The sequence below is a fragment of the Branchiostoma belcheri genome, unplaced genomic scaffold (assembly GCF_001625305.1).
Source record: "Branchiostoma belcheri isolate BF01 breed outbred unplaced genomic scaffold, Haploidv18h27 scaffold53, whole genome shotgun sequence".
Lineage (NCBI taxonomy): Eukaryota > Metazoa > Chordata > Leptocardii > Amphioxiformes > Branchiostomatidae > Branchiostoma > Branchiostoma belcheri.
The window spans coordinates 1,191,651-1,205,558 of NW_017804165.1; the positions used below are offsets into that span (position 1 = coordinate 1,191,651).

The 13,908-nt window shown below is 40.8% G+C and overlaps 1 protein-coding gene across 1 annotated transcript; it reads right to left on the minus strand.

Moving 5' to 3' along the window:
• Positions 1–5,549: 5,549 nt before the first annotated feature.
• On the minus strand, positions 5,550–12,678 carry LOC109480970 (minor histocompatibility antigen H13-like). The gene is made up of 12 exons (XM_019783436.1): positions 12,450–12,678; positions 11,387–11,485; positions 10,886–10,968; positions 10,585–10,673; positions 10,262–10,347; positions 9,775–9,900; positions 9,287–9,362; positions 8,407–8,490; positions 8,064–8,100; positions 7,554–7,656; positions 7,023–7,108; positions 5,550–6,607 (listed from the first exon to the last, which is right to left on the minus strand). Exons 1-12 carry the CDS (start codon positions 12,657–12,659, stop codon positions 6,523–6,525), a joined length of 1,164 nt encoding a protein of 387 aa, XP_019638995.1. The 5' UTR covers positions 12,660–12,678; the 3' UTR covers positions 5,550–6,522.
• Between the last annotated feature and the right edge of the window lie 1,230 nt (positions 12,679–13,908).

Below are 13,908 nucleotides of genomic sequence, written 5' to 3' on the forward strand. Positions count from 1 at the left end.
AGATGTTTGTTTATCAAAATAGGAACACGGTAATCTCCAAGCAGATGTGGAGTGGAGGACTGTAACACTGACTCCCTGGCTTTTCTGACAGCTACCAACTGAAAAGCTCGGCAATCAGAAAAAAATTACCATCTTCTGCCCCTCATCTGCACATTCTTTTATCTATTAATCAAATTCAGATAAGACTACATAAGATTTTGGATCCCTAGGGGCACCTGTTTGATAAGCCTTACATGATACGTGGTAGGAAGCAAAATGATTTGTATGGTTTAAAAACCACGCACAATATCATTATTCCTTTGATATTTTAAGCCAGTGCAGCTGCTAGCCAGTGGAACAATCCAGGTGCAACCCACACCTCTTGTTGTGCCTCCTGCCCACCCACCCTTCCTTATTGTTATCTCTGAAACAGCTTATTAGCAGGTGGGAGAGCTAGCAATAAGGGAAGTGACTTTTTAGATGAGATTTTGGACCAATTTAGCACAGAGAGGATGTTTGAGTATTATCTTATATCTATATACTTTATATATTATGTATCTATTACAGGAACGCTGCATGTGAGATGGTTTTGATGTTGGAAAGTGTACCTGTCTGTTCAAAAGTACAGACAGGGTTTCTTACTGCACCTGTGTTCTGAAAGAACCAGGTGCCTAATAGTAATTTCAGGTAATTAGTGGTTACCACTTAATTATCTCAAATTGAACTTGTTACTGATACAGACAATACACTCCCTGTGGTCAACTCGTACCCTGCTGTGAAGACAACAGTATTTCTCAGCTGGACAGGTGAACCCCCCTTCACCTGCTCCCACCTTGTTTGTATTGTTCTTTTCTCCCTGAAAATGACTGTCACCTTTTTAGACAGCTGTTCTATCATAGAACAATGCCTTTTAAAAGAGTGTTAATTGCAGGGTTCAAAGTCATCAAAGTGTGGTACCAATAAGAGTGTTTTTACCTGCCTGTGTAAAGTTTGCCATGAAGCATATAGAGTTTTTTCAATTTGTTCCAATTACCTGTAAATAAAACTGCCTATATAAAAAAAAGAACATTCTACATGTAGATCTCCAGGCAAATATTACGAGACAATCCTCTGTGCACATTCTTGGCCATGATAGCCATTGACTTGTCAGTTCCTTTTGTGATATTTCTCCTCTCACAACCTGACAAGGCTTGGTTAGAAGGCTGTGGAAATGTCCTCGTCATAAGACATTGTTGTAAGATATTCTGAGTCTGTGTACATTCATACATTCTTCTGATTAGAAAGTCGTTTTCTCTGCACATCAAACATTATATCTGATCAATGATGGATGACAAAATTGAGAGGTGTGTAAGCACAGATAAAAAACAATTATTACTAGTATGATATTGGCCTGATGTAGCAGTTACCCGGTAGTCATCAGTATGATAATTTTAAGGATATTTAATATCTGTCATTTGAAAATAAAAGTATGTCACAATTCAAAACAATTAGTCATGAATATTTAATGAATGCAATTAAGTCTCCTTCCTCCGTTGTCGGCGATAAATTATGGTCGAAAAAAAACTGTGGTTTGTGACCGGCCACTCGATGTCATGTTTACCCTTGACTGGGAGAGAAAGTGACGCAGCTGTCCTGCGCTATCCCTGTCCCGTCTCCCGCGGAATCTCGCTTGACCATCCCAGCAATTAACGATCTTTACCCCGCCTTTGATGCCGGAGTGAAGACCACAGATGACCGCCGTCGCCAACAGGTATTTTTAGGCCCCGGACGATGCACCAAATTTTCAGGGATAATTTAATATCATGCAGTTGTGCTGCCCCTTTCTGCACCACACAAATAAGGCCCACACACTTGGTACTATCAGTACTACCCTGGATAAGTTAAATAAATCACATAGCTCTGCCTAATTCTGGCAAAAGGCATAGAAAATTTTTCCTGGAAACAATGTTGAAAAGAGGTAGGGTGCTACCTGGGAATATGTGTGATTGGCAAAGTGCATCTGAACGAGAGTGTACAACAGATACCGCAGTGAGCAGTCCTGTACAGCTCCCATTTGTCCAATTGGAATTCAAATATTTGGGTAGGCATTTTGCGGCACATGTGCAAGACCAAAAACATATCTCCCCATCCATCCAGCTATAATTAGGGAGAACACATGTTGTCTTGCTATGGGTGGCTCAGGACTGATGACTGATGTCCAAGCTCATGTTTGGGACAGGTGGGAAGCGCCCAGTTATTTTCATCCCTGCAAAGCGGCTACACTTCGCTGAAAAATATACACATTTCGTAAGGTTTAAAGGCTTAACTGTTCATGAGAGAGTGGGGAGGATAGGTGGTTATGAAAGGTCATGATTGGGTATGGGAGGAATGTCAATATTGATGTGAGATGGGGATCCCTGGGGTCGGCATGGGGCTACCACTAGTCTTTGTGTGTCTAGAACTGCCTGGTGGCCAACATTACAGCAATACCTGTATCAAACAAAAGACTAACCTCCAAAAACTGATTTTGAAACAATCTTACAACCGACAGCCTTTTACCGTAGAAGCCACTCAACATAAGTTTATTCCCCATGTAAATCCCTTTTCCAGCCACCCCTCAACATGAATGACATAACTGTGGCATCTCTCCTTTCACTCATGTCTGAGTGATGCCAAAACAAAAGTCTCTTTCCCTTCCAGCTGAGCAATTGACAGCCAGACCTTCATATTGGAGGTTACAGTACATGTCACCCCAGTAATTGTTCTTTTTCAACTCTGAAAGATATCCTTTTCAGCATTCTTCAAAGAAATCTTCAGTTTGGACTCTTCTTCCCACATCTACAATAAAATTGGTGACATGTGGTCTCGATGATTTTTATTTCCTCCTGGTTCCATTTCTTTTTCAGAGAATCAAGGATCAACATCTTCCAGCTACATTTGTTACTTGAAAGATATACCTCACAAACAAAAGCACCTGGGGTGCCGGTATTATTATGAAAGATTTACATCCTCCTCCTGGTTTGCTCCACACTCTCCTTCCTCCTCCTCTGATCAAGACAAATGGATGGAGGAGCCCAAGTTGACAGTCTGCCTCCAAGTTCCACACTGTTCCTCCTGGTTTTGGTTACTACAGCATTCCACTGGGCAAATGTTTCAGTCAATCCACACCAGGAAATGTATCTACAGGAAGTCTCACAGTTTCAAAATTGACCAATATTGTTGGGGAATTTGTTTTCAATACAAAAGATCAGTAACAGATTGGATGTGTGACATTTTGACCTTGGAGCAAGCCAAACTAGTGCCAATGTGGAAAATGAGAGCCATCAATCAGAGCATCTCATGCACATATCTGCAGATGATAGATAAAAGAAATCATCACCCATGTGGATGCATTTTAAAAAGAGTCGGCAAGCCAACTCTAACTTCCGCTACTTGATGGGAAGGTTTCTGGGAAACTCAAAGTCAGTTCAAAATGAAAGACAGACATCTACTGTGAACAGGCTTTATACAGATTGGCTGATTTCATAGCAGACAAAATGTAAAAACAACAGTACTCTCCATCCAACAAACATACTGTAAGGGTAGATGCTTCCTCAAACATGGAGCTCTGACAGTTGACAGCCCAACATGTCAATCAGCCGGAGGCCTCCTACTGGCAAGTGTAATGTTATTTTTCTATTCTATATCAACGCTGATGCTGCTTTGCCTGTCACGAAGCTCACCATTGCTGTGAAAGTTACAAACATCATTGTTGCATGCTTGCACATTCCTCTTGGGGATTTCAATTCCTTATTGCATGGTAGGTTTTGTTATGTTCACATAATTGCTCTTCACTGTATCATTTATATATAGCTCGTGAAAATTAATAACTGCAACATTGACTTTTTAGGCTACACAGTCAAGTGCCTCACTTGTGGAAATGTCTAAGAGCAAACATTGTGCAGATTTTTATTGTTATTACACAAAATCTGAGCTTGTTGATCAAACATCAATGACTAAAGGTCTTGCAAAGTAACTAAATAACCTTGGGCGTTCTGAACATGCATATAGCACAAATGCTCAGAATTTGTACCATCTACTCAAGAACAGATGCAGGCATATTTTTTCCCAGCTATTGCAGGGTGATATAAGATGGCGGGTGCACAGCCTTATCAGGAGGGGGAACAAACTGCACATGTAGCAAATGCTGTACGAGATACCCTCATAATGAGCCCAAATAAAACCTATGACTTCCAGCACTGATAATGCAAATGCTGGAGGGCAACAAACTGTGACAAACAAACAGGGGATAGCATTTTCCAACATGGTTAATATCAAATCAGATATTCCCCCCAACATAATGGAATTATGTTTTGAAGAAAACCTAATAAAAACAATAAAACATCTTGTTTAACTACCAGTAGTGACCTTTGCTTTCTAGGGGAAAATTACAAGAAATCAGCCATTACTGAACTTTGTTCCAAAACCTGAACTACACACACCGTTACTGTCTAACAATATCAACTACTATTTATCCATGTATCTTCTACAGATCATTTAGACAGAAACAACAGAAGAATGAGTCCCAATTAAAAAGGCAATCACTGTCATACACTGAATACAAGTATCTAAAGGCCAGATGGATGTGGAAGGTTCGTCATGTCATCCTTGACTCCCACAGCTGTGTGGTCTTGCCACTACAAAAGGCTAACCTATGTTCGCAATGTCGAAAAATATAGTAAGAAATGTGACCTCATTGAAAAAATAGATGCAATAGAGATGGGAGAGGACCAATGAAGATGGAGACGTACAGATGGACACAGGAAGAAAACAGGGCTGGGCAGTAAACATGTGAATGATCCCGCCCATCTGTCTGTAAAGCCAACAGGTGCATGACTATTTTGGTGAGGGTGCAGTAGCACCACCTAGCAGTTTAGGACAAAACTGCACTGCATGTACACCCTTGGGGCCTTCCTTGCAGCACAGCTTCTTCATCTTTGAGCCCTATCACTTCTACTGGTAAGAAATTGCAGTTTCAGACCAAATCATCCCCTACGTGATGACCAACAAGCCTGATTTGGAGTTTGGTTGACACAAATAGCTAAGATTTCAGTGAGATATTCTGAGAGGTTTACGAGACTAATTGGGCACATGAATGTCAAAGCTGTCAAACAGATCAGCGACAGTTGTTGCTCAGTTACTATTGCTGGGCATATAAAGCATAGCATAGCTACAGATCATAGCTGGGGGTAGGCATAATGACCTAGAGAGGTATGTATATTGGCAAAATTGTCACCTCTTATTTCTGCGATTGTTCAGAGGGCAACAGCAATAAAACATTTTTCTTCAGTACCAGTCCTCTGTGATGGCTATTGAAGATAACGCCAGTATTGAGAGTAAGTATTACAGCTGATGGTTTCACTGCAACCTTGCATTGACCTTGACCAAAAGAAAGGCTTCAATGCGATTTCATATCAAACTAGGCTGGCAGAGAAAAACCCTAATCAGTCAGAAAACTGCAATTTCATTGGAATATTGCTTCAATGTCCCCTTCCAAAGTTTTAATAAACTTCCGTATCGTACAGTGAACAAAATCAAAAGGAAAGCATGTGTACAGCACATTCTTCACATATTTATTGTGTCATAGAATTTTCTTTCACAGAATTTCCTGGTATTCATCATGTTTTTTTCCTGGCATCATTATAGTTTCTTGCAGTTTATCACATCACCACATCTTTTGACACACTTTGGTTTCCTTTCCCAGTTCAACAGCTTGGTAGTCATCTCCGCTTTGTGTTATTATTGATGTCAGAGTAGACTTCTTTTACAGTCACTTTTCTTCTTGGCCCTTAGGAAGCCTCTCGTTGAGAGGAAGAACTTCAGATATGCAAATGTAGATTAATATGCTCTTTGAAAATTGTTCTTTTGTCACATACCAAACAATGTTTTTCGATGTATATTAAAGATATGAAAACTACAACACTGCACAGGCAATTCTAATGTTTTGTACTAAGTTTAGTTAATGAACAACACAGTGGGATGGAAGTGTCAACCTGTTGGAAATGAACAAAGTGAACCAGCCCACAAGGTGTTGTTGGAATGTCCATCTATAAAGTCGAGGCTGTTTTTCATCAAAATCAGTGTGTAGCAAGTTTTCAGTGCCATATTATAGCAAGCAATAAATAAGGCTTTCCATACTGTAAATTATGATTTAAACAATGTAACTTTTGTTGTACCTCCATACTGACATTTGTCAAAGCTGATAATATGTAGGTTAAGTACCCAAAAAAGAAAGAATCTCAAAAACAAATGAATGTAATACATCAATATGTATATCTACAGTTATAGGTCTTGTGTATATGTAATCAAAACTAAAGCTGAAATTTCTCCCTTGATGTTAATAGTATCATCCTCTCTCTCATAGTTTGTAATACTTATTTGGACAATACCATTGCATCCAAGGGAGGTTTCTCTATGATACTTATTGCCTCTGCCTGAGGAATGGATCTTTGAAATGTTACCTTCCTCTCAGGCAAACTCTGGAATCTACCAATCCCTGGAGGGGATGTTTTCCTTTTTTTTTACTCATTTGTCTTTTTTTACTTCCTGTTTCCCTTCCTTGTCATTGGCAGTTCCTTCTGGAGTTTTCTCCTCTGGGCTGTCCTCATAGCTGAGATAGAAAAGAACAGTCAGTCAAAACCAGGTTTACAGTTGATACATACACTGTACTGGTAGCTAGTAGGACAAAGAAATGACTGACAGTAACATAAGAGCTACATTTCAGTGTTACTCTATCATATCGTGGTCCTCTGCCAATATCGGACTAAAGAAAAGTGTCGAAGAAATATGTTAGAATGTAATACTATTACATGTGTGACAATAGCAAATTGCTAGGTTACATTCCAATATCATTAGTTTCTACTCAAATCAATCAATTTGAATGTTATTGCTAAGTGCTTGATGAATCTGCACAACCAAAACGAGAGTCACAACATTTGTACATGAGAGTCCAAGTGCATTGTTAGTGTGTATATCTAGCACCACCTAGCATTTCATGCCCGAACTGCAGCTAATCTGTAACTCACCCAAACATCTGCACTAGTTCCCCCTTCACAAGTGCCACAAACAGTGGAGTCCCCACACAGGCAGGGACCAGGTACAGTAGGGCAGGCTGTGGAATCAAACCAAAACATAAGCACTAAATGTACATGAAATGATAATGAGATTTAAGATATTAAGATAAACACCTAATGACCTAACTCTAGCTATGCTACCAAAAGAAAAGAAAGAAAGTGATCTCGTACCAGTTTTAGCTCACTGATGAGCTACAGTAATCTCCCACTGGTCATGACAGAGAAGACAGGTGCTATGTACAGTATTTACAGGTTCATTGTACCGGGGAAATTTCCCTAGCTCTTTTCAACAAGCACAATGAACAGTGGCCCATCCTAAGGACTGCTACCCTTTCCAGTGGCGTGCATGCTGGGTGAGCAACAACCATTCAAACTCCCAACCTCTTTGTCCAGGCAGGGTCACTACCCACTGAACTACGCACGCTACAGTGCGTACAGTGCTACCAAATCACCATGGTACCAGTGCTGCTGGCTCTCTCTCACCTGTGCGTGCTTGAAGACATGCATGATGAGTATTGTGACCAGCAGGCCGACAAAGTAGGCGATGAAGCTGGAGTAGAAGTACAGCTTGCTGTTCTTCTTCAGGCTGTGGGGAGCACACAGGGATGGTGTGAGTGGAACAAATCACAACTATACTGGATGATGGTCCTCTCATTTTGTACACATTTTTTTTTAACATCAACATTAAAGCTCACACACTTCATCTGTTTTTCTTACTAAATAAAATATCTTTGCAGTTTCTCCAACTTTTAAGTCATAGTGAAAATCATTAGCCTGGGTGCCATGCTGTGTAGTTTCCACCGGCCCCCTAATGTCACTGGCTACCGTGGTAGCCAGCAACATTAGAGAGCTGGTGGAAACTATGGAGGATGGCACCCTGGGTAGAAAATCATACCAGGTGACCAGGTGAAACAACCTTTAGTTAGTCTGTTCTGTTTAAAACAGGAACAATGCAAATGTGTATCCACAGTACCCAGAGTCTTTCTCACTCACCTCACATCAAAACGGAGCAGCAAGGCTATAAATATGCCTGCAACAAAGAGAAGGACTTAAGAATTTCATCCAAGTGGTTTCAGTGTTGTATCATATATCAACTTACAATACACATAATTCGTTACCTTTACAAGTCAGCACAACTACTTAGACAATCAAAATACTTGTTCTGCTCATCATTTACAACTTGACTTACAGCCTAAGAGGAAGATGATGATGACACTTGGTTTGCCCCCAGACAAGACAAGACAACACCAGGTCAAAGCCTGCCTCATTGCTTCCACCTTGCACACATGCACACAAACACACACACACTCACACACCCATCCCTTCCTCCACTGACCTGGAATGACGATGTCCCCCAGCCCCAGCATGGCAAAGTTGTTGGCCTCCAGGCCTCTCTCCAGGATGTCCTGTGGGAACACCACTGTGGAGGAGGGAGCAAAAATGAACTGTCGGTAAGCAGGTGTGGAAGTCTCTATGTAGCTGACAAAAAACTGTAGGAAATGGAACAGCAATAAACTGTTTGCATACTGGGTGTTCCAGTCACTTTGCATATATTCTTTTAAATTGTACATATTGTGTAGGACGGAAGGCAGAGTGCAGAAAGGGAGGGCATTTGTAGTATCAATGTTTGTTGGAATGTGCACACTGTAGAGTAGGAAATAGAGCAGCAATAAACTGTTTGTATACAGGTGTGAGAAGTCACATTGTTGGACCACACTGACTTGATCCTATGGATGACAAAGGTTAATGCAAACATGTGAATGCCAAATCCCAAAATTTTAAACTGAAATCTAACCATCCCAATCCTGCCCAATATAGATGGCATATCACTTCACGGTGACGCTACATGTACCTACCCTGTTTGCCATCCTAGTTAGCATACTTATTTAGGGTCCAGACTCCTTCAAAATGTACCATAAGAAGTAATCTAGTTTGGCAAATTATCATCAAAGTTCATTTGTGTTGGTAGTAATCATAGTAAAATGTTAAACTTTATTCCAACACAAAGCTGCACAGAGATCAAATTTTCAACGACCACTGTCGCCTTCATCAGGATAATGAATGAGATTATGTTTTTGAGACAATTCATTATCCTGATGAAGGCGACAGTGGTCGTTGAAAATTTGATCTCTGTGCAACTTTGTGTCCGAATAAAGTTCAACATTTTACTATAGTTGGGCAAATGTTCTTCCCCAGACAATTTTACTTTTACTTACACTTGATTGGTGCCTCAAAGGACTTGGCTACTGACACCATGACGTTAGTGCCAAAGACCTGGGATGAACCAAACACCTGTAAGAGACCCACATGTGTAGCATAAGCAAGCAGAAGAAAATGAAACAAAAGAAAACAACCTAAAAAAAATACATGTACGAGAACATATTTTTCTGACTATTGAAGAAACAAAGGTCTTGGAGTACAATCACTCACTAAAAGACACATTTACATGTACTATATATTATGTACATGGCAAACAACAGTAAATGAGGAAAATGAAGAGACAACAAGGCAATAATCAACAAGAATACTGGTAAATAAATAGTTTCCAAAGCTAATTAGTGCAGTACCATGTTCATATTTATCACTTCTGCTAGATTCCATGGAATTTAGCTTTACCCATGGCTGTCAGGCACGTTGTCAAACAATCGTCTACCTGTTACACAGTTGACCTGACAAAAACAACATTTTATCACCACAGACTTACCCAGAATATGTCATATATGAAGAGTCCCCCCAACAATATGCAGCCTGTGGTGACACTGTTCAGCTGCAGCAGCTCCACACCGTTCAGGGCAAACGCAAGCCCAAACAGGTTGTTGGCCACCCAGTGCTGCAAGCAAGAAGAAAAACATGATTTAAAGGTTTCCTTCAATTCAAAACATTCTCTTGTTTGAGACCATGAACATACACAAAGGGTTCAATTGTATCTTCATTGACACAATGACTTGGCAGGTCCATATTTCCTGGTCTCTCCCTTCTGGACAACTGAATCCATCATCATTAATTTTAAAATACATGGTTTATTTGACTTAAGATTGCAGTAGAAATAGATATCAACCTTGGGTTGTGAACAGTGAAAAATGGAAGATATTTCTTGTTAAAAAAATTGGGAGATGAAAGATATTTCAAAAAGAGATGCTTCAGATCCCTGTGCCCTGCAATCTTATAATCCTGAACTGTCTTGTGCTCACCTTCTTCATGAGGTACCACACTCCGATGGCCGTACAGATGCCCAGGCAGACCAGGTCCTTACGGTCAAAGTGGTAGTCCATCAGTTCTGAAGGAGAAATTGGTATTGGTAACAAGCACACAACCATCATATATACGGTACAAGTTCCAGATTATGTTCAAATAAATGCAAAGCAAAGGAGGTAAACACTTTGTCTGAGGCTGGATAAATCCTTTAGCCTGGGTTCAATCCTATTTGTATGCAGGGGCTCCCATACTTGCTTAGGGAGTGAGTATGGGAGCTCCCGTATACAAATAGGATGGCACCCAGGCTATAAATCCTTACCTTCCTCCTTGTCTTGTTTCCCCTGAGCAAACTTGAGGTGGTAGTCTTGGTTGGGGAAGGAGGCAGGAATCAGGGCATTCACCACTGGGCTGTACAGGAACAGACAATGCACTGAACACAGGTTGGACTCCCAAAGTGTTAACACAACTAACACTCATCATTTTCTATGACTGCTGGTGTTTAGAGCTTGAACAACTCCTTCTGCCCACAGTGACCAGCCCACTTTTGCCTCAAAGCAATGCTTAGGTTATGTTATCAGGTTCTACACTGAATGGTAACACAGTAAAGGGACAAGGTATACCTTAAGATGTGTGCCAATGCCAAGACTCCCAGGAAGAAGAAGTAGAAGGCCAGGAGCAGGTTGATGTACTCCTTGGAGAAAATCTGAAACATGTCACAAGAAACAGCTAAGTTAGTAAACAGCACAGAACAGATTCCAAGCCAAATTACAAAGTGCTGAAGGTGTTGATCTGTCCCTCTCCAATCCCAGCATCCTGTAAATCTTGAAACCTTTGTGTCGTTGTTGTGATGTGTTTTGCAGCTTTCATGGTGATCTCTCAATCGGAAATTTGTAACACATTAATAACACAAATATGTACTGCAAAATAAAACCACTGTAAAAGTAAATGAATTTACAGTATACCATATACACTGTGCTTTGCTGATGTATCTTTTATCTGTAGTATTTATTCATGGGAACTTCTTGACCTTTATGAAATTTTGTAAGGACAAGTCTACAGTCACCACATATCAGTGCTTGATGCTGGGCCAGCAGTGGACGACTGATTGATTGAAGTCTTACCTGGAAGAACATGTAGAGCCCAAAGAGAGTACAGCTGGCAATGATGGGAAACATGGCAGCATCCTTGCTGGTCATGGTCTCCCCCTTCTCTCCAGACTCCTATACAAAACACACAGGACTGTCAGTTATACAAAATGTACTTGGTCACCTAAGGAATTCTACACAAACTTTTCCACTCGTTACATGAGTCATTTGGACCAGTATTCACATCATAACAATGACCTCTTCAACCATTTAAACATGTTTAGGTTTAAAGTCAATCTGATTAAGAAACTATGAAAATTGATTAAGAATAGCCAAATTTTGTTTTTAGAAAAGATCTAAGAGGGGAATATACAAATAGCACAGGTGTTCTGGATTATATGGGTGCATGACAGAATGTTAACGCTCTTCTCACGATTGTGAAGTAACATTACACACAAAGACAACTCATGCTTCGGTCAACTTCTGGATTCGGTCCAAATCAAACCTATGGAATACAATTTAATTTCCGTTTCTTTCTTCCGTTACTCACCAAATAGGTGATTTCATGATTTCAACAATTCCCTTCCTGTACAGAACCCCCTCTAAACATTTCAGTCATTTTCATGTTCTTCAACCTCTCCACGCTCTTGACCAATCAGCGGCCGCCCAGTTGCAAGGTGATGACGACTTCCGGTTTTGTGCCAAGAAATGCAATCTTCCCAAGACGCAGACAACTGTATTAGAATGTCCCAGACCAAGCTCAGTTTGTAGCATTCAGCACACTTGAACCAACCGTACTATTTGGCGAAACAAATAGGAAAGCAAACAGAGCGTAGTCGTCACCATATGGTTCGTATTTATTGCACGCACAGATCAGAGACAAGAAAGCCGCATACGGGAGACGCACAGACGCAACACGTATTTTCCTAAAAGTGTGAGGGTAAACCTGGGCATGAACACACCTCTCACGGTCTAAAACGGCGGATGTACTAACTGAGAATACTGAAATAACAACTACACGTATCACCGCACTGTAAGAGAGGATGGTGGCGTGAAATGCGCGCAACAAAACTGATATCAGAAGGCAAAACGTGCGCACCTTTTGTTCCCTATGGTACTTCACCGACCGAAAAGCGCCCACAAATATGGGTATGAGCGCCATCACCACCAGGCTGCTGTACGCCACAGCCATCCCTTCGGGCGTGGACGGCACTTTGGCCGTCCCGTTGACGGCCTCCGTCCCGTTTAAGGTCTCGTTCAGGGCCGCAGCCGCCTCCGAAGCCACATTTTCTGCCACACTGTCCGCCATCTTGGGGAAGGAAATTATGGACGAGACTTATAGCAGTGAGAGGGGAGGAGCCATTTATTCAACCGGCTACACCAAAGTAATTAACCTGAAATCATATCCTGTTAGAAAGATACTATATAATTAAAACATATGCAGCTTTGTCCATTTGATTAGTATACACATAAAGATGATTGAGTACATAAAATATATATATATAATAAAGTACATTCTCGCCTCTCCCCCAAGTGTATTCATATGTACTGTTCCAATAAAGTACTAATGACGACACAGATGCATAAGGTATGCCACATAGTACGGTACAGATGTATATGTATGTATAATGCGCTGGTTAGAAGTGTCATGTAACAAATTATTGTTTCTATATCTTGGGTTTTTAGGGCCTCCCCTGAAAAACAAAACTCTTTTTTTTTTCGTATACAAGTACTAGTATCACGGGCTATTGCCTAGTGTTGGCAAGTGCCAAGTGTTGGCAAGTGTGTCACGTCGGCAAATGGAAACGTCAACGTTTTCCAGTATTTCAATTCTTGTGCACTATGTAGCTAAAAAGAAAGACACAAGAAGCATGTTATATTTCCCGTTATCCCGAAAACTACTCACTACTTAGTTCTTTCCGTTGACTTGCTATTACTTGCAAAGAAAGGAAAAGAAGAAATTAAGAAAAAGGAAGGGTGCGTGTGCCACAGAACCCCGTGATAGTGCACTGGATTGATGGTGTGTTGTCCTTCGTCTGATTGTAGTAAAAGGATCTGACGAGCAATGACGAGATCCTAGGTATAATCAGTCTCACCTTGTCAAAATTGCCACCTAACGGTAGTAGTGCAAATTGCAGCAAGCGAGGCGATTTTGAGTTACCTGCGGTTATATCTGGCAAAGATAACGGCCCCAACACAGATTTAGGTGAGACTCATTGGTGCACAGTCAGGACAAATTCAAAGTTGTAGATACAACTGTAGTATGATGTAGTCTGGGTACCGAATAGACCAGACAGTTTGAATGCCAGCCGTCCCAGACGTGGAGCTAAAATCCGGATGGTAACCAGGCTAAGTATGAATGAATGAATGAATGAATAAACTTTATTGCTCGACAGTTGTACATGGTACAATGTATTGCATCAATGACAGTGTGATCCATACAAACACGTCTATTCTAAGAAACTACTAGTATTACTACAGGGATAAGAACGTAAACGGCGTATGACATGATGTGAATTAGGCGTTGCTATGATGTCCCTGGTATGTATGGGTCACGA

What these genes read in the sequence shown, in the direction of transcription:
- LOC109480970 (XM_019783436.1), bottom strand. Translation starts at nt 12,659, where the DNA reads ATGGCGGACAGTGTGGCAGAAAATGTGGCTTCGGAGGCGGCTGCGGCC. An exon ending in GCATTGGCACACATCTTAAG is followed by an intron (nt 10,674 to 10,885) that starts GTATACCTTGTC and finishes GTTCCTGTACAG; the next exon opens with CCCAGTGGTGAATGCCCTGA. An exon ending in GGGGGACATCGTCATTCCAG is followed by an intron (nt 8,101 to 8,406) that starts GTCAGTGGAGGA and finishes TCTTTGTTGCAG; the next exon opens with GCATATTTATAGCCTTGCTG.